Source organism: Phocoena sinus, chromosome 10 (assembly GCF_008692025.1).
Source record: "Phocoena sinus isolate mPhoSin1 chromosome 10, mPhoSin1.pri, whole genome shotgun sequence".
Classification (NCBI taxonomy): Eukaryota; Metazoa; Chordata; class Mammalia; order Artiodactyla; family Phocoenidae; genus Phocoena; species Phocoena sinus.
In genome coordinates, this window is record NC_045772.1 from 70700233 (window position 1) to 70722000 (window position 21768).

Here is a 21768-nt window from a genome sequence, read left to right on the forward strand (position 1 = left end):
TACCTTAACAAAGCAATTCTTAACCTTCAACATTATTTCCAAATATGATTCTCTTCACCTGACCTGCAGAATAGTGCACAGATTCGAAGACAATCTTTTATAGATAAAACATTTAAAAAAATAATCCTTTATAACAAAATATAAAATTTAAAGATTTTTTTTTGTCTCCCATAGTTTTTCTTAAATCTTTGGTGCCTGCTACTGTATGTATGCAGCTAAATGTTATCAAATGACTAATGAATAAGCAAACACAAAATAACTTTTTTTTTTTTTTTTTGCGGTACACAGGCCTCTCTCTCACTGTTGTGGAGCTGCTGACGCGCAGGCTCAACGGCCATGCCTCACGGGCCTAGCCGCTCCACGGCATGTGGGATCTTCCCGGACCGGGGCACGAACCCATGTTCCCTGCATCGGCAGGCGGACTCTCAACCACTGCGCCACCAGGGAAGCTCACAAAATAATTATTAACAGAAAAATGTTAAGTCTTCCATTGCCCTTGCTTTAACAGCTTGTATTTCTGTAAACTCACTCATGGTTTTACTCTGTACCATATATTTAATAGATATTTTCTACTAATAAAATCTTTGACATATCATTTTTTAAATATTTCTGTTTCATAGAGTTTGACCTAAAGATACCATTACTTCAAGGCTCACCTCGATTTTTGCTACTTCAATAAAATACTACTACTACATTTAAGAAATACTTCTACGTCCAAAAATGGGGAACTAAATAATTCTAACTTGACTGCTGAAAAAAATCTAGAGAAACTGGACAAAAGATTTGTTTTTTAGTAATCTGCTCAGAGCCATCAGAGAGCTAAAAACACAGTAAAGAACTATGGATCCAAAGTACAAGAGAAGTAGGAAGCCCAGACTGCTGAGCCTGTCTTTTTTGGGCTGCTTTTGCTTTTATATATCTGCCAATTTCAGAAGCAGTAGTTGAGAGGATGAAAAGCTGAGAAATAATTCTGATGGCTTCACAGAATTAGGATATAAAGATCTTCCTAAGGGTTACACAACGAGCAGGGTGAACTGGAAGTAGACTAGCCTGGCTTCATATGACCTAATTTCCCTTAGGTTGACCCTGAACTGCTAATGACTAACCCTCTATTTGAAATACTTAGAGATTTCTGTCTTCTTGATCACTAATTAAGACTCCTTAAAATTATTTCAGATGTAAAAATCCCGTTTTAACAAGAAAATCTAAGTATTTAAAATCACGTAAGTAAAATAAATTTAAGTTAAACATTCTTAAATACAGAACTGTCTCCTGAAGAATGGTACAAATTAAAACAAACCCACATATACAACTGTCATTTAGTACTGAAAATGCAAAACATAAAATCTCTATAGTTTATCATTAGTTTGTCCAAAAAAAGTTAAAAGAATCGATTGAATAAGTATCACAGCTTTATTCATACTTTTGTCTTTTAAAGTGCGTTAGTCCCAACACTCATGATTAGCTATAAAATTCAATTAATATCAACTAGTATAATTTTCTTTGTGCAAGTATCATCCTGATTTTAAGAAAGAATTTTGTTTAAAGATGCCCCTGAAGCGTGCTAAACACAGCAACATGATACTGGGAACTTGAGCACATTTTAATTGTCATTCCATAATTCACAGGGTGTAACTCTGCACTGCAAGTAAGACGAAGTTCCATTTACTGCACAAAGAAAACTTACATCAAAAGCCTTCAAACTCTAAAGTTTCTAGCTATGTTGAAAACGAGGATATCAACATATATAATGAATCCAATCAAAAAAGAGAAGAAATATAAGTACAACTAGAATGCTTACTATGAGGCCTCCCCAAAAAAACCATATATTTAACAGAACTGATCATTTTTATTATCAAAAAAGTATATAACTTGAGAGCTAGGACAGCATCTTTGGCTGTGTCACAAACGTTTCAGCCATAATGCTGGACATATATATAGGGGGCAAAGTCACCTAGAGAACGGAAGATGGGAAGAACTAACATGCTACAAGGCACTGTTTCTCAAAATGTGAACCTGGGGCAATCGACACTATAATTACCTTGAATGCTGGTTTCAAAAGCAGACTTAAAAAGTTCAGGATTCTCACCTGTTAATATACACCCCCAAACTAATTCCACCCCTCACACCAAGCTGGACAAATTGTGATCAACCTCTCAGTTTCAGCAGACCTATGTTTACTGGTTGAGAGTAAAAATCAGGCAAAGATACAATGGGAGGGAACAAGGGGGAGAAAGAAAGCCTTTTACTTCTTATTCAGGACCTCATCTTTCTTTCCTTCCCACATTCAACACTCAGAAATACTTCACACAAAATACTGGCTACTTCATTTCTTGTCAACAAGAACTTCAAAAAGGAATTAAATTTTCAGGAATCATTTAGAGAAAGCAGCTTGGTAACTAGTAGAGCAGGGTTAAGAATAAGTTAAGTGCAGACCTCAAATATCTGTTTTTAAATGTGGAACAAGAGAACGAGAGGTACTGTTACTTAAGCTAAGGGATTTCCCACATTACTTTCTATTCTATACTACCCCAAAATCAAGTAACTGTCTTATACCAGAGTTGAGATGAGAAGTTTGGGGACCCAGTGCAGAGTTCTTTCCACAAAACCACTTCTTTACAGTTAAAAGTAATCTGGGAATGAGATATGGGCTGAGATCTCCCAACTAGAATATAGATCTTTTCTGTGTTATTCACAATTTGATCACTGACACCTAAAACAGTGCCTAACGTTATTAAGGAAAACGTTCCTAACTTGCTATAACAAAAATACCAAAAAATGTAATGTTGAGTCATTACACAAAAGAAGTCTATCTAACCACCAAGAAACAGGCTAGGCCAGGCCTTCCAAGGTGAGAGACTCTGCTCCATGCATCATCCAAGAACCCTGGCTGACCACTCTGCTACTTCAACATGTGGCTTCCAAGGTCACATGCCTGCTGCCATTGCATTCCAGGGTCCACCCTGCAACATGGGAAAAGGTAAATGCATGTGGAAGAACATGTGTAGAAACAGAACTCCTACTCACATTATTCTGGAGATAAATAGTTACATGGCCACACCTAGCTGGAAGGAAGGCTGGGAAAAGTAGTCTACCTACATGCCTAAGATGTGTGAAGAAGAGGTTGAAGTCTTTTCAAGAATGATGAAATTAAAAGTTTTCAATGAAAACTCTGGGATTCCCAAGTGAAAATGTGTCTAATAGGCAGTTGGATGTGGAAATATTGAGCTCAGAAAACAAGCCAAGGCCAGAGATACAGATTTGTCTGCCATCAGCAACAGACAGTACAGGTCAGAGATTCTCAAACTTCAGTCCTCAGACCCTCTGCATCACAATCATCCAGGGGGCCTGTGAAAAATACAGATGATTCAGATTCTAAGGCTCCATTTACTGAATCAGAATCTCTTGAGATGAAGACTGGTAATCTTCATTTTTAATGAGCTCCTAAGCAATTCTTATGAACACAAGTTTTAGAAACATAAGCAAAGGGAGTAACTGCTGTCAAAAATAAAAGATTCAAGATGAAGTTAGCACAAATGAGAGAAGGTGCCAAGAAGTCACTGTTAACATGATCCCCCAGTTTCTGGACTGTTGTCGAGCCATACTACCTATTAGATCAACGGTTCTCAAGTCTAGCTTCACATTAGAACATCTGATGAGCTTTTTAAAAATACTGATGCACAGGTTCCACCCAAGACCAATTACATCAGATCACCAAGTGTGAGGACCAGGAATTATGGAGTATTTTTTTTTTTTAAAAAAAGCTTTACACCTAATTCAGAGTACAGCCAGGATTGAGAAACGCCATTATGAGACAGCTGCTTTTACATGCTCTTCATTTCGGAATCCCAGATTATTACCCTACTCCAGAGATCACAAACCCTTGTTTGAATTAGCTGTGAACACTGAAAAATCAAGAGATCTAACATTTTTTAAAAATCTGGATTTCTGACTTCTTTTGAAGCAGGCCACAGTGGCCTTATATTATTAAACAGCAAAGATCAGCTGGTACCAGGTAGCAGCTGCTCCAATCTGACCCTTGGCATTCGTTTACATTCCCTAACTGGCCACCGTAGGCACATGAGTTACTGCCATTGATAGACAGGGGCATTATTACCACAGATAAACAAATATGTTAACTACTCACCTGTAAGTATTACAAGTACTTTATGCTTAATAACTGTATTTGTTTCACTCACGTAACAAAAATATAGTAATCTGAGTCAATCTTGTAATGTTTTCATATCAGCTTCTTCATAAACCAATCCCTCCAACTCCCTTTAACTGAAACCTGGCAATAGAACACAAATACTATCTCCCCTCAAACTCCTGAGTAATAAGTGCACATTGATGACTTTACCTCAAGCTCCTGAGGTATATGGGGCACAGGGTTATGTTCTAAATCCTCCATCCTCTAAGAAAAGGGAGAAAGGGCCCGACAACTCCTTATTTAAAGTAACGGCTTCCCACTGTAACACCACATTGCCTATATTACCAACCTTCTGGGAATTTTCCCACATTTCCTAAAGCCTTTAACTCAATGACACAGTCTGCACTGTAACATATCCTATCCACATCATGAGTGACTTTCAGAATTCATGTGGATCATCTGTGCAGCACGGTAGCAATTCCTTGACCACCTCCTACCTCTTCACAATACTTAGGCACTCCCTGAAATCCAAAACCTTGCCACTTATTACCCAGAGGTGCTCTTCATCAGAATCCAATACTGCATTCTTATCACAATGTCTTATCCTTCAGTATTCTCACTCCTACAATAACTCCACCTACACCTCATGGATACCTTAAGTCTCCTATATTTCCTAGCAATCCATGAACCCCATTCTTATTGTGCTTCCAGCCTAAATTAGTGTTTGAAATACTTTATGAAAACCACTAACTTTCCCTCCTGGCAATTCTGATACATCATCTAAGGCAACCCAAAGCCTGAGTTAATTCCAAAATCTGTGATTTTTTTCACTGATACAGTTGGGTTGCCATATCCTAGAGAAATTACACAAGCCTACAGATTGGTCCCCCTTTGGATACATGGTCTCTGACTTCCACTGTGCCTTCAACTCCACTAGTAATATTTTTATTTATCATTAGTGAGCCCAATCTCCCATTCATGCCAGCAAGTATCCTATATGCTGATAATTCTCCCCAAGTCCTTTAACCTAGCACCAAACTTTTCACTCTCAATGAGTTACCTTACATACTGAAAAATACAGCAATCTTTAGGCATGAACTACGTCAGCTGCTAGCCCACACCCGTCTCCCCCAATTTGCCTTCATCTGCCCACCCCTAATTTTGTCCTTCCTTTCTTGGTATATAACTCTCTCCTCCCCACCATTAAAAGTTAGACCTTCTTAAATTGGAAGATTGGGATTAACATATACACACTACTATATATAAAACAGATAACTAGTAAGAACCTACTGTATAGCACAGGGAACTCCACTCAAACTCTGTAATGACCTATAATGGAAAAGAATCTAAAAGAGTGGATATATGTATAACTGATTCTCCTTGCCTTACAGCAGAAGTTAATACAACACTGTAAATCAACTATACTCCAATAAAAGTTAGTTAAAATAACAAAACTATCTGTCAGGATGCCACACCACAGCTACCTAAAAAAAAAAAAAAAGTTAGCCCTTCTATCAATGGTGTTCATCCTCGTCCTCATTCACCTGCTTAATCAGTTTTCCCTTTTCTGTCTTGTATCTTCAACCTCTCTTTCCCTTCAACCTATAAATATGCTCAAATTACTGATCAGCTAAAAAAAGGTTTTAGGTGATCTCCCTTTAGCCAGTGTCCTTCTCCAGCTAACAACACTGCCTACTTTCCATCCCAGTTAAGTATTTTTTAAAAAGTTATCCACCCAGGCTGAATCTAGCCCCTTCACATGTCATTCATCCTGACACTGCCAAACCCAAGAGATATTTTAATCTTTATATCACTGAAATACTCAGTTGCATTAGACATCGGTGACCCATAATATCGTTTTAAAAAGCTTTATTTTCCACCACTTCCATAAAAGTGTTCCCTAGGGTTCTGACCTTAGTCCACTGCTCTTGTCTAACTATACCTTCTCCTTGGACAACCTCAATTTTGAATGCAGCTCCTCCCTTGAAACCATTCCTCCTATACTGCCAATCTCAGATAATGGTATTATTACACACACAGTAAACAAACAAAAAATGCAGATAGTCCCCTCTTTTTTCTTTTTTTAAATAAATTTATTTATTTTATTTATTGATTTTTGGCTGCATTGGGTCTTCATTGCTGTGCGTGGGCTTTCTCTAGTTGCAGCGAGCGGCGACTACTCTTTGTTGCGGTGCGCGGGCTTCTCGTTGTGGTGGCTTCTCTTGTTGCAGAGCATGGGCTCTAGGCGCACGGGCTTCAGTAGTTGTGGCACGCGGGCTTCAGTAGTTGTGGCCCTCAGGCTCTAGAGCGTAGGCTCAGTAGTTGTGGCGCACGGGCTTAGTTGCTCCACGGCATGTGGGATCCTCCCGGACCAGGGATCGAACCTGTGTCCCCTGATCCAGGTTCTCATCGCTGTCGTTGTCTTCCGTGTCTGAGTCGATCACAACACGGCCTTTCCACTTCTTTACCATCGTGGTCCCCCGGCTCCCATGCCGGACGCCGCCCGGACTCCGGATATTCCCCTCTTCTTTATTCTCACATCCAACAACCACATCTTGCTGATTTTTCACTTCCTAAGCATTTATCAAATTTAACCCTTTTCCTCCACCCCTAACTCCCTTTCTCCAATTAAGATATTCATGGTTTCTTATTCTATCTCTAGTGCCATCTTTATTTTTTTTTAATTTATTTATTTTTGGCTGCATTGGGTCTCTGTTGCTGTGCGCAGGCTTTCTCTAGTTGCAGTGAGCAGTGGCTACTCTTCGCTACGGTGTGTGGGCTTCTCATTGCGTGGCTTCTCTTGTTGCAGGGCACGGGCTCTAGGCGCCCGGGCTTCAAGAGTTGTGGCTTGCGGGCTCTGGAGCACAGGCTCAGCAGTTGTGGCGCACAAGCTTAGTTGCTCCGCAGCATGTGAGATCTTCCTGGACCAGGGCTCGAACCCGTGTCCCCTGCATTGGCAGGCGGATTCTTAACCACTGCGCCACCAGGGAAGCCCTAGTGCCATCTTTAAAAGTCATCCCCTACACTGAAGACAAGCTACAACCTGACTGCATTACTGTAGCCCCCCCCTTTCTACCAAGCTAAAATTTTTCAGTAGTTCCCCACAGTTAACAGAATAAAACCCAGACTTCTTAGTTATAGTTTAATCCACAGTTCCCCAGCTCTTACATAATCACCTATTAATAGCTCTACACATCATGCTTTACACAGCTTTGCTCATGCTCTTCCCTTTGCAGGAATATGGTCCCTGTTACTCTTTTTCTGATTAACTCTTACTTTTCCTTCAGGTTCTGTTCAAATTATCCACCCCTACCAGAAACTTTTAATAAAACCTCAGTACAGGATAAGTGCTTATTTGTCTTCAGCACTTGATGAAACTTCAGCACATATTATATTATGCTATGTACTTGTGCATCTATTTCACTACCTAGACTGTAAGTCAGTGATACAAACACAGTGGCCTACACATAGTAAACACTCAATAAACATTTGTAACCCTGAACTAAATAGAAAAAGATGGGGCTTCCCTGGTGGCGCAGTGTTTGGGAGTCTGCCTGCCAATGCGGGGGACATGGGTTCGAGCCCTGGTCTGGGGAGATCCCACATGCCACAGAGCAGCTAGGCCCATGAGCCACAACTACTGAGCCTGCGCGTTTGGAGCCTGTGCTCCGCAACGGGAGAGGCCGCGGAAGTGAGAGGCCGGAGCACCGCTATTAAGAGTGGCCCCCGGGGGCTTCCCTGGTGGTGCAGTGGTTGAGAGTCCGCCTGCCGATGCAGGGGACACGGGTTCGTGCCCCGGTCCGGGAAGATCCCACGTGCCGCGGAGCGGCTGGGCCCGTGAGCCATGGCCGCTGATCCTGCACGTCCGGAGCCTGTGCTCCGCAACGGGAGAGGCCACAACAATGAGAGGCCCGTGTACTGCCAAAAAAAAAAAAAAAAAAGAGTGGCCCCCAGGGCTTCCCTGGTAGCGCAGTGGTTGAGAGTCCGCCTGCCGATGCAGGGGACACGGGTTCGTGCCCTGGTCCGGGAAGATCCCACATGCCACGGAGCGGCTGGGCCTGTGAGCCATGGCCCCTGAGGCTGTGCGTCCGGAGCCTGTGCTTGGCAACGGGAGAGGCCACAGCAGTGAGAGGCCCGCATACCGCAAAAAAAAAAAAGAGTGGCCCCCGCTTGCCGCAACTGGAGAAAGCCCTCACACAGAAACGAAGACCCAACACAGCCATAAATTAATTAATTAATTATTTTTAAAAAAGAAAAAAAGATATTATACAGTATTTTTCTCCATCAGATTATCACCTAAGAAGATAAAATAGCTATAATAAAATTAAAAATTAAATCTACTCTTTTAAAAAAAATCAATATGTATGAAATACTTAACTAAATCAAAATTTTCCATATGTGAATGCAGGAAAAAAATACAGTATTTAAAAATAAAGTATACTGACCACTTGGTGACACTCTTGTTCCATATTTTTAGATATTATTTAGTACTTTAAATAAATTCCATCCTAAGGTTTATTATAAGACCCCATAAGTACAGGGGGAAAAGTGACTGTTAAAAATAACGTCATTCTATCTAAATCAATAAAGTATGACATGTTCCTTGAATACAAAATGAAAAAAAATCCTAACATATTCTGAATTTCATCTACAAGTGTGTTTTGAACAAATAGATAATATAATCACTGAGTAAATACAGAACCAAGATTAGTAGGCAATGATATACTTGAAATGTAGACAAATTACCAGGTATGTGGCTCTATTAAATAAGAAAGTGAGGGAGGGGATATGGGGACATATGTATACATATAGCTGATTCACCTTGTTGTACAGAAGAAACTAACACAACATTGTAAAGCAATTATACTCCAATAAAGATATTAAAAAAAAAGAAGAAAGTGACAAGTCGGGGGTGGGGGTTGTTGCATGAGGATGATAGAAAACTTGATACATTCTCTTTTCCTCTGTTAGCTGTTATTTCATCCAGTTGCTTCCAGTGATTCCACAGTCCCATTAATAAAACATATTTGAATATAAACCACTAATACACACACACACACACACACACACACACACGCTAGATTTATAAAGTACGTAATGTGCTACAATATGAAACACATAAAACAGAACGTTCCACTGCCAGTAACAGACCTGTGGAAGATGGTGTGAAAGCAAGGCACCCCAGTAGCAGCCAGTGATGGCAATCTGCAAAAGGAAGGTGCTGGGGAGTATGAGAAGAAAGACCGACAGGGTCAGAGGATTAACTATGTACAGGAATGTAAGCAAATATATTGAGGGTGCTGGTTTCAGGTCTGAGGTCAGATTTTACTCTATTTACAAGCTAATGAGTTAGACTGTTACTGTTTCATGGATGCCTGCAGAAGACACAAGACTCTTGGGTCAGAGACAAAGTACTTAATACATCAGCATAGCAAACAACATAAGCACTGGCACATTTGTGTCAGTTTCCCCAGGTCCCAAGTCCCACAGGGATGATATGATATGAGCCCAGGTGGATGCACATGTCATGGGTTTGGTTCATAACCAAGGAACACTGAACTTGGGGAACCCAAGTAAAAAACCACTATTTTTACCCCAAGCAATAAGCAAGACTGCTCTTTGACACAAAGGGTGATATTACCTTATCCTTCAAGAGTGCTTGCTCATTACACACTCAGCTCTGAGAAATAATATGGATAAAAAGTGATCAGGGCCTTGCACTCCTGGTGTAACTCGGCCAGATGTGTAGGAGTGCAAGAGAGCCATGGAGGACTGTCTCTACCAACAAATGGAAGCCAGGTTTCTCACTGATGAAGAAGCAGGGTAAAATATGGAAAAGATACTGCCATGAACTCATATATGTAAATACTGTAAAAATTAAATACAGATGTAAAGGTGTGCGTGTGTGTGTGTGTGTGTGTGCGCGTGCATACATGCACGCACCTAGTGTCCAGATCTTGGTTATAAAAAACCACTCTCCACTAAAGAGAACCTGTGTTCCTTAGAGAAATTGCTGATTTTAGGGTCAGGGCAGGGAAAGTATAAAAAGGACCATGAACATCTTTCAGCAGAAATAATCAAAAAAATGAGGTAGATAAGTCAAAACAACACAGGTCATCTTAATTTGGCAATAAATTCTTACATGACACAAAAACATTAGCAACAAAAGGAAAAATAGATACATTAGATTTTATCAAATTTAAAAATTTTGTACATCAAAAGTGGACATTATCCAGGGCTTCTCTGGTGGCGCAGTGGTTGAGAGTCCACCTGCTGATGCACGGGACATGGGTTCGTGCCCCAGTCCGGGAAGATTCCACATGCCGCGGAGCGGCTAGGCCCGTGAGGCATGGCCGTTGAGCCTGCGCGTCCGCAGCTCCGCAACAGTGAGAGGCCCGCGTACCGCAAAAAAAAAAAAAAAAAAAAGTTTTGGAAATAGTGGAGATGGTTGTACAACACTGTAAATGTAATTAATGCCAGTGAATTGTATAACTGAAAATGGTTACAATGGCATATTTTATGTCATATATATTCTACCACAACAAAATATTTTTAAAAGAAAACACAGAAGTTACTTTGAAGGGATTCACACTGGCCAAATTCGGGCATCAAAATAATAGTGGCAACAGATTATACCACAAAGAACAAAGTTTTGTTTGTTTTTTAAAGGGGCTGGTGGAGAGAAGAGAAAGCTCTTCTCACAACAGAATGCCTGCATAATAAATATAGAAAGAAGCACCTAATTACAGAATCACCCATTTAAAAGCATCTCATTAATAATTAATTCAGGCAAGAAACATCAATGGATGCTAAAACTAGGGGTTGAAAGTGGGATGAAGAATGGCATAATCACATACTTTCAAAGTATCTCCCCACAAACACTAACTTTAAGGGAGGAGGCTAACTTCTCAGTGAAGAAATTTCACAGGCCACATCTTAATCAAGTGATAAAAGACAACAATACTAATAAGGGGACAAATCAACAGCATGTGCAACCTAACAGGATGCAATAAAAAGAACACAGCATCACTTCAGAAACTGCATCAGAAAAAAATGCATAACCTGGATCTAATCACGAAGAAACAACAGAAAAACCCAAATTGAGAAACATTCTATAAAATGTCTGTCCTGTATTCATTTTGCCAAAAACAGCCATAAAAATCAAGGAAAGACTGAGAAACTGTTCCAGATTAAGGAAGTCTACAAAAGCATGACCCATGAGGTCAGATAGATCTTTCTGCTATAAAGTGCATTACTGGGGCAGTGTTGGAGACATTAATGGGGTCTCTGGTGAAGGATTACAGGAATTCTTTGAATTATTCTTGCAACTTTTTTAAATTTTAAAAACTGTTTCAAATGAAATATTTTAAATGTTCTAATATTTCCTTCCCACAATAAGGAATTATTATGTATACCCCACTGACAAAAACCAAAACACTGACTAGCATGGTTCTCCTAATTGCTCAGAACATTATTCTCTTACAAAAATACACAACTACTCTCTTTGTCTGGTTTACAATGCAGTAATTTTTTCCCCCTAGAACAACAGCTATTTTCCACTCACAAAGTCTTTTAGGTAGAAGCTCCAGAAAGATGCCAGCCAGTAAAAGCTATAGTTTTTGTGATAGTGTAAAATGTGAAATGTTACTGAAGACATCCAGACATCAAGTGAAGGTACAGGAAGGTGCTGAAGTAGAAGCACTTTCTACTCCACTACCCTGTTTTATTTTTCTTCATAAAAATTATGTTTTGTTTTTTATCTGTTTACTATCTATAATCTATAGTAAAATGTAGGCTTCGTGAAAGTAGGAGCTTATTGTCTCCAGAGGCTAGAAGAGTACCTGACATAGTAAACACTTACCAAATGAATGAATATACCATATAGAATTAACTCTATACCCTGAAAAGAGAATATACCTTGCTTTTTTTCCACAGTTAACATTTATTAAATGATTACTATGTGACAGGCATGGTAAAATATGCATTGTATGTGTAAAATCACTTAATCCTTTTTTAAAGTTGAAGTATAGTTGATTTACAATATTGTGTTAGTTTCAGGTGTGCAGCACAGTGATTCAGTATTTTTGCAGTTTATATTCCATTACAGGTTACTTCAAGATAATGGGTATAATTCCCTATGCTATATAGTATTGGGCTGGCCAAAAAGTGCCTTCGGTTTTTAAGTAAAAATAAAAGACACATTTTTCATTTTCACCAAGAACTTTATTGAACAACGTATTCACCTTTTTGTTTCACTACCTTCTGCCGTTTTTCAGGCAACTTCATAATTCCATCTTCCCAAAACTTTTTATCTTTTTGAGCAAAGAACTGTTCCAGATGCCTTTCACAGTCTTCCAGGGAACTGAAATTTTGTCCATTAAGAGAATTTTGTAAAGACCAAAATAAATGGAAATCTGAAGGTGCAATGTCTGGTGAATATGGCAGATGAATCAGAACTTCCCAGCCAAACTGTAAGTTTTTGCTTGGTCATTAAAGAAACATGCGTTCTTGTGTTATCCTGATGGAAGATTATGCATTTTCTGTTGACTAATTCCAGATGCTTTTTGTCAAGTGCTGCTTTCAGTTGGTCTAACTGGGAGTAGTATTTGTTGGAATTAATCATTTGGTTTTCCAGAAGGAGCTCATAATCCTACCATATACACAACATCACCTTCTTTGATGAAGACCGGCCTTTGGTGTGGTTGGTGGTGGTTCATTTCACTTGCCCCACGATCTCTTGCTCCACATTGTTGTACAGTATCCACTTTTCATTGCCCGACACAATTTGTTTTAAAAACAGAACGTTTTCATTACGTTTAAGTAGAGAATCGCATGAGGAAATATGGTCAAGGAGGTTTTTTTCGTTTTGCTTATGTGGAACCCAAATATCAAAGTGATTAACATAGCCAAGCTGGTGTAATTGATTTTCAATGCTTGATTTGGATATTTTGAGTATGTCGGCTATCTCCCATGTGGTATAATGTTGATTGTTCTCAATTAATGTCTCAATTTGATCGCTATCAACTTCAAATGGTCTACCCGCGAGTGGAGCATCGTCCAGCGAGAAATCTCAAACACGAAACTTCCCAAACCACTTTTGACATGTTCTATCAGTCACAGCACCTTCTCCATATACTGCATAAATCTTTTTTGCGTTTCAGTTGCGTTTTCACCTTTCTTGAAATAATAAAGCATAATATGCCAAAAATGTTGCTTTTTTTCTTCCATCTTCAGTATTAAAATGGCTACATAAAAATTCACCAATTTTGATGTCTTTTTTTTTAATGCACGCTGATATGACAGCGGTCACATACAATCTAACAAAATTGTTTCGAATGAAGTTAAAGACAACTAAGTTCTACTAGAGCCATCTTATGGAAAAAAACCGAATGAACCTTTTGGCCAACCCAGTATATAGTTGTTTTTTATCTGTTTTATACTAATACACAGTAGTTTGTATCTGTTAATCCCATACCTCTAATTTGTCCCTTCCACCTTCCCTCTCCCTTTAGGTAACCAGTTTGTTTTCTATAACAGTGAATCTGTTTCCGTTTTGTATATACATTCTTTTGTATTATTTGTTAGTTACCACATTTAAGTGATACAGCACTTGTCTTTCTCTGACTTATTTCACCTAGCATAATATTCTCTAGGTCCATCCATGTTGCTGCAAATGGCAGTATTTCATTCTTTTTTTATAGTTCAGTAATATTCTATTGTATATATATATATATATATATATACCATGTCTTCTTAATTCATTCGTCTGTTGATGGGCACTTGGGTTGCTTCCATGTCCCGGCTATTATAAATAGTGCTTCTATGAACACTGAGATGCATGTATATATCCAGAAAAAATTCAAGAAGAAAATATCTTATTTTAATGCTCATGGTACAGATAAGAAAACTGATCAACTAATGATCAATGAATTTCAAACAGCAGAGTAAGAATACAGGGAACATTCTCTGATCACAGAATAACTAGAATATACTATGTCAGAATCAGTATAAAATTGCTACATATCTGAATCAGTGGGATACAGTTACAACAATGCTTAAAGGAAATTTCAAAACTTTACTTATGTTAATAAATAAGAAAAACACTTCACAAGGGTAAGAATGGCCATCAACAAAAACATCTACAAACAATAAATGCGGAGAGGATGTGGAGAAAAGGGAATCTTCCTACACTGCTGGCAGGAATGTAAACTGGTATAGCCACTATGGAGAACAGTATGGAGGTTCCTTAAAAAACTAAGAAGAGAACTACCATATGACTCAGCAATCCCACTCCTGGGCATATACCCAGAGAAAACCATAACTCGAAAAGATACATGCACTCCAATGTTCACTGCAGCGCTATTTACAATAGCCAGGACATGGAAGCAACCTAAATGTCCATCAACAGAGGAATGGGTAAAGAAGATATAGTACATATACATACAATGGAATATTACTCAGCCATAAAAAAGAACAAAATAATGCCATCTGCAGCAACATGGACGAACCTAGAGACTGTCATACTGAGTGAAGTAAGTCAGACACAGAAAGACAAATATCATGGTATTTGTGGAATCTAAATCTTATATGTGGAGGCTAAAAAAAGAGTACAAATGAACTTATTTACAAAACAGAAGTAAAGTCACGGATGTAGAAAACAAACTTATGGTTACCAGTGGACTGGGGGGGGCGGTTAAATTGGGACGTTGTGATTGACATTTACAATACTATATATAAAATAGATAACTAATAACCTGCTGTATAGCACAGGGAACTCTATTCAATACTCTGTAATGGCCTATATGGGGAAAGAATCTGAAAAAAAAAAAAAGAGTGGATATATGTATAATTGATTCACTTTGCTGTACACCTGAAACTAACACAACATTGTAAATCAATTATACTCCAATAAAAATTAAAAAAATAAAAACTGCTTCACCAATGAGAAATAATAAAGAAAAACAGGGCTTCCCTGGTGGCGCAGTGGTTGAGAGTCTGCCTGCCGATGCAGGGGACACGGGTTCATGCCCCAGTCCGGGAAGATCCCACATGCAGCTCAGCGGCTGGGCCCGTGAGCCATGGCCACTGAGCCTGCGCGTCCAGAGCCTGTGCTCCGCAACGGGAGAGGCCACAACAGTGAGAGGCCCGTGTACCGCAAAAAAAAAGAAAAGAAAAAAAAGGAAAACAAATTAAACTTGAATTAAAATATTAGAGTTTTAAAATGAAAGCATAAGTGTTTTAGGCTTTTAGAAAGCAAACTGGAAACATCTATTAAAATTTAAAATATATATGCCCTTTGACCCAGAAACTCCACTTTTGGCAATCTATCCCATAGAAACCAAAGTACTGTTTCTTAAAGATATTATGTACTCAGATTTATTGCAGCACTGTTTTGTATTGGAAACAGTGTGAATATTCATCAATAGGTGAACAACTAAATTATTTGGTATAGCCACAAAATGGAACATTACTTGGCCAGTAAAAAGATTCAAATTAAAGGTAAACCAAATAACTCGGAGGGATTTTCACAAGCCTCTGAAGGAGAAAAGCAACTTAGAGAAAAGTGTGTGTAACATGATCTCATTAACAAAAATCAAATACCCCAAATGCCTATGAATATGGAGAAAAGTAGAATATACACCAAGCTGTTAATATAGCTGTTAAGACTGAGGAGTCACATATATGATTTTACTTCATTTATGTAAAATTATACACAGGCACGGGGGAAAAAATGCTCAAAAAGAAAAAAGATAAAAACAGAAACTCTTATTTTAAACAATGAAAAACAACAGAATTAAAATAATCCAAGAGCTGTTTCAAAAAACAGAAGAGCTGTTTATTTAGGGAGAAATATAAACCATTAGCTAATCTAACCAAAAGCTGTGGTGTTTTTTTTTTTAATTTTGCTTTTCATATTCAGGTCTCTATTATATCAGATTATTTATGTTGACATGCCAGACTTCCAATTTCACATTTTTTTTCCCCCAAGTGGATAGCAGTTTGTCCCAGTACTATTTATTAAAAAGTTCATTCTTTCCCCATTTGATTTTTAATACTACTAATATCCTAAATTCCTCAACATATCTAGGTTTGCTTCCAGATTCCCTATTCTATTTCACTGTTTACATTACTACAGCTTTAATTAAGTTTTGATATATGGTATATTCAGTCTTCACATGTTTTTCAATATCTAGGTTTGCTTCCAGATTCCCTATTCTATTTCACTGTTTACACTACTACAGCTTTAATAAATTTTGATATATGGCATATTCAGTCTTCACATGTTTTTCTATATCTAGGTTTGCTTCCAGATTCCCTATTCTGTTTCACTGTTTACATTACTACAGCTTTAATAAGTTTTGCTATATGGCATATTCAGTCTTCACACGTTTTTCAATACTATTTTTGCTATTTGGCCCCTCACTCTTCATATTAATTTTAGAATCAGTTTGCCAACTTCTATGCAAAAAAAAAAAAAAAAACCTAGAATTTAGACTGGAACCACATTGAATTCACACCTGAATCTGAAGAGAAATGACATATTTGTGATACCGTCTCTTCATAGCCAAGGATGCTGTGCTGCTCCTTTTACTCAGGACTTTAAAATGTTCCTTAGAAATGACTTGTAATTTCATCCAAATAGGTCTCACACACTTCAGTTAAATTTATTCTTATTACTCCTTATAGTTTTCGTACTATAGTATTTTTGTAATTAATTAATTAATTAATATATATTTTGGCTGTGTTGGGTCTTCGTTGCTGCACATGAGCTTTCTGTAGTTGCAGCGAGCCAGGGCTACTCTTCGTTGAGGTGTGTGGACTTCTCATTGAGGTGGCTTCTCTTGTTGCAGAGCACAGGCTCTAGGCATGCGGGCTTCAGTAGTTGTGGCATGCAGGCTCAGTAGTTGTGGCTTGCGGGCTCTAGAGCGCAGGTTCAGTAGTTGTGGCGCATGAGCTTAGCTGCTCCGTGGCATGTGGGATCTTCCTGGACCAGGGCTTAAACCTGTATCCCCTGCATTGGCAGGCAGATTCTAAACCACTGCACCACCAGGGAAGTCCCTGCTATAGTATTTTTAAATTACGTTGTCTAATTTATGCTGCTGATAGTTGATTTTATTATACTGAACTTTGCTAATATCCTAGTAGTTCTATAGTTTATAGACTCCTTTGGATTTTCTGCATAGATAATTATACAATCTGTAAATAGTTTTGTTTCTTTCATTCTAACCCTTAACCTTCATTTTTCTTGTCTTACTGAAGGTGTTGAGACCACCATTACCATAATGAATAGAAGCAGTGAAAACAGGCATTATTGCTTTGTTCTGGTTTTAAGGAGAATGCTTCTAACTTTACCATTCAGTATAGCAAATGCCTATCAAATAAAGGAAATTCTCTTCTATTCCTAGCTGGCTGACAGTTTTTATAATTACTGAGTGTTACATTTTATCAAAGTATTTTTCAGCATCTATTATCTCTGTTGCTTCTTTTGAGAGAGGCAGTCTGCCATGAGTTCTGAACATCCTTGTACATGTCTGCCATACATACCAAACTGAAAGACCTAACCATCCAGGGATACTGAAGAGTTTCTGTAACTGGTCAAGAGACAGTTCAACAGGTCAAGGTGACCACAGCATAATTACCATGTGACTGCTTACTCCCTGGGAAAGGACTGGCTTGCTTCCTGATTGCAACAAAAGGTACCTAGCACTTAACTCTGGGTTCCTTAGCTGCAATGCATAGCCACCATCTCTGCTGATCACATCACCCTGTGGGACCTGGGGGCAGGAAACCAATACTGCCATGCTGATGCCCCTTCTGTCTGCTGTGCTATGAGTAATTAACTGCCCTGCTCTTATCCACTGAATCCAGCTGTCTACTTCTGGCACCTATGGAGCTGTGGCAGTTACTCCTTGCCATTCTCCATGAGTTTGGGGTTCTTGTCTGACAGTCTATAAGAGATCTTTAAAAGGCTCCTTTTACAACTTCCAACACTACCAGAGTGAAATCATTAAAAAAAACAACTATCAACCTGGTTAAATATGTCCATCTTTTTTTCTAACTATTCTATCAAATGCTTCCATTAAGTAATCAAAGCTAACAATGATCAAGGTCCTTCGAAAATGCATTTTCCCAACAGAACTTAATTGATCAAGATAAAGCAACTGAGAGATGCTTTTTAATAGGAGACAATTTGTAATGACTCAAATATTTTCAAGAAGGATACTTCTGGAAAAAATGCCTTATTTTCTAATTAAGCAAATACATACCTTATAATCCACATGACCCATTAAGAATAATTAAATAATTAGAGAAGAATATAACAAGAGTTTAAATATTTTTAAATATATATTTTTACTGTCAATTACAAAATGCCAAGAGATACAGAACACTAGCTATTAGTGCCATTAATATATTACACAGTCACAAAAACAATATAATGCTAGTTGCTTTCAAATTTTTAAATCCTATTAAATATTTCGTTGATGTGCCTTGAGGTTAGATTTCAATAGCAGACATCTCGGTGAGGCAAATATCAAAGTAATTATGTTATTTTTATCTTTTTACCTGTATTCAGGCTGTCGGCTTGCAGAATGATCATCTCTTGTCCACCGATAGCCAGATTCATCCTATAACAGAAAAACGTTACTTAGCTATTCATTTACATTATTTTGGTCAGGTAGGGTATATATGTATCTAACAGAACTACTGGAAACTAGTCTCTAAGACCAAAATAATATGAGGGCAAAGACACCTTTCTAAATTTCTCTGAGCTTCAAAGGCATAAAAAAGTAAAAAGGATACCGCAAGTCATCCATTTCAACAACTAATTTGGTAGACTGAGAACCTGTGGTACCATTTATCTCTATTAAAATACTTAAAGTATTTCTTTGGTAGGCACAAACAGCCTTATTACCAAAAGCACATGCCAATATTCACAACACAGAAAGTCTGTTCGAGAACAAAGGTTCAATTTAAATTTAGCCAAGCACACATTTCTCAACCTTTCATTTTATTCTTCCTCTGTCAAGTTTGCTCAGCAATTTTCACATTCAAGCCCAATGAAGAACTTGTCACTTTTCCACTCTTCTTGTTCAAGTTTCCTTTTCTCAACCTACCTCCCATTAAAAACCACAACTGGAAACAATATAATAAGAAATCAACACTTACTGATAAGCTATATTAGAACAAGATGTGGCACTAAGTTTAAAATTAATCAAAGAAAGTACACGTTGTCCTCTAAAACAAATTTGGAAAAGATACATATAAAAGAACCACATGGTAATCCATACTCAATTACTTTAAAATTATACAAAGAACAATGTACAATCAGCCGTCCATACCCACAGGTTCTGCATCGGCTCAAAAATACTGGGGAAGGGGGAATTCTAGAAAGTTCCAAAAAGCAAAACTTAAATTTGCTGCATGCCAGCCACTATTTACATAGCACTATGTTGTATTAGGTATTATAAATAATCTAGAGACGATTTAAAGTATACGGAAGATATGCATAGGTTATATGCAAATACTATGCCATTTTATATAAGGGACTTGAGCAACCTCAGGTTTTGGTATCCTGGTGGGTCCTGTAACCAATCCCCTGATATCGAGGGACAACTGTAACATGTGCATTACCTACAATCAGAAACACTGATTCACCTAAAATAAATACTATCTTCATCCTCCTCTTTAGCATCACGTACTCTATTCTTAAAGAAGTAAAATGTATTCATCATTTTCCTTCCCAACATTAAACTATTAACAAACAAAAGAAAAAACTCAATAGCTATAAGAGAATATTGGATCAAGTAAGCAGTTTGTTTTATACTAACTGAACTCTAGGTAAGAATTAGCATCATGAGAATCCTAAGGATCTCAAGTGGGCCTGCTTGTTTGTTTGAAGAAAATTTAAAGAGAAAATGTGTCAAGTACGAATAAACACAATTTGTAACAACAATAGTAAAACATATTATCAAGGCACTATTATGCTGCAAGGTTTTAGAAAAAAATCTTGTCCATACGGCTTCAAATGCAAATTGGTCCAATGAATCCAAAATTCCCTGTCTACACTAAATGGCCACAGGGTTTTCCTAAGAGGGATAACAACTGTTTATGCAAAGGCCAAACTGTTTCTCCTTGAGACTACCTGGAAGAATGGCTCTGATGGCAAAATCCAGCATTTCTAAAACAGAGATAACACATAGTATTTACTTTTCAATACCAAACCCTTCTTCCTAAAGGAACAGCATGACATTTAAAATTGAACAAAATAAAAATCAATTCTATTGAGAAGTAAGGATGCTATAACACCCCAAACTTAAAAACAAACACAAGAAAATATTGAATAGTCTCACTGCCACTTTAGAATTGTCAAGGGTCACGATGATGTGGTAGTAAAAGAACTAAACTCCCATACATACTTATCTTGGGTAAATCACCTTAGCTCCATTTCCTCAGGTGTAAAGTAAGGAAACTAATTCCAATGGCTACTGTGAGGTCAAATTTATCATAAGCAATGTCTGAATATGTACTGTTAGTTAAACATTATATAGAAGGGAAGGAGAAAATGTAGGAAAATGGTTTAGCAAAGGAATGTTATAAACATGCAAGCTAGGTCAAAGGAAGTGCATCAAGGAATAGTTTAATCAAGTTCAATAACAGATTATTGCAACATTAAATATATACTTCTAGATTACTAAAGATGATCAAGACAAAAAACATAATAATAATAGCAATAATGGCTAACACTTAACAAGTGCTTATTATAGGAAAGGCAATGTTTTGAGGGCTTTCTAATCTGAGTTAGGAAGTAGACTTTAATAATAACAAAAATGAGACTGAGTCTCAACAACCTTAACCCAACCTTACCCACAGCACTTCATCATGATAAAAATAAAGTAACTGTAAGTGGGCACATCTAGTAAAAGATAACTACCTGGTTATCACTTATTGAATACAAAAGCAATAGATAAGATTACCTTTATCTGGTTCTGCAAATCCTTGCCAATTTAGGGGATAAAAAAGCAGGCTAGTTGGAATTAATGTAATTTAGATAGAGCTATCCAGAGGGCTTACCCACTTTGTCCAGCACCCCAAGATTCTTGACTACCAGTTCCCATTTGACAGCTCCAGCAGGCAAGTCAACAGAGCATCAAGCAGGAAGTGTTTATTCAACTGCCTTCATGGCCAGTCACATAAATTCCAAAAATTACATGATTTTTTAAACTTATAAAAAATAACAATTAGTACATGGGGGAAATTTACATACTCCTCTGTGAGGTGGACCACTTCTTCGATCATGAGAAAAACTGCGGCCCTCGTCATATTCTCGGTAACCAACATGACTGTAATATCTACTGTAGCTTCCTTCACCAGGTCTGTCTAGCAGTGGTGGTTTCTTTGGCACAATATTAACTACTCTACGGTAGCCATCCTAAAACAGACAAAAAGAAATATATAAAAATCACTAACTTCTCTATTTGGTTTTGGAAAGGTTTTTAAAAAAGCACAGGAGTTCTTATCCTTAATCAAATAGAGTAAATGTATAAACAAACAAAAATGCATTAATGAAATAACATGACTATAACTAATAGTAAGGTCTTCACATGAATTAAAGGAAA

At 37.8% G+C, this 21768-nt stretch overlaps 1 protein-coding gene across 12 annotated transcripts in view; it reads right to left on the reverse strand.

Annotated features, from left to right (window-relative positions):
* The window catches only part of PPHLN1 (periphilin 1), a 142171-nt gene that overhangs the window by 94557 nt on the left and 25846 nt on the right, over positions 1-21768 (reverse strand). For 6 of the 12 annotated variants that reach the window (XM_032646013.1, XM_032646016.1, XM_032646017.1 and 3 more), the window contains 2 exons: positions 21417-21581; positions 18716-18777 (listed from right to left, as the gene is read on the reverse strand). In XM_032646013.1, coding sequence (XP_032501904.1) covers positions 18716-18777; positions 21417-21581 — 227 coding nt within the window. The remainder of the gene's footprint in view (positions 1-18715; positions 18778-21416; positions 21582-21768) is intronic. The other 6 variants (XM_032646022.1, XM_032646021.1, XM_032646023.1 and 3 more) reach the window with 1 other exon arrangement.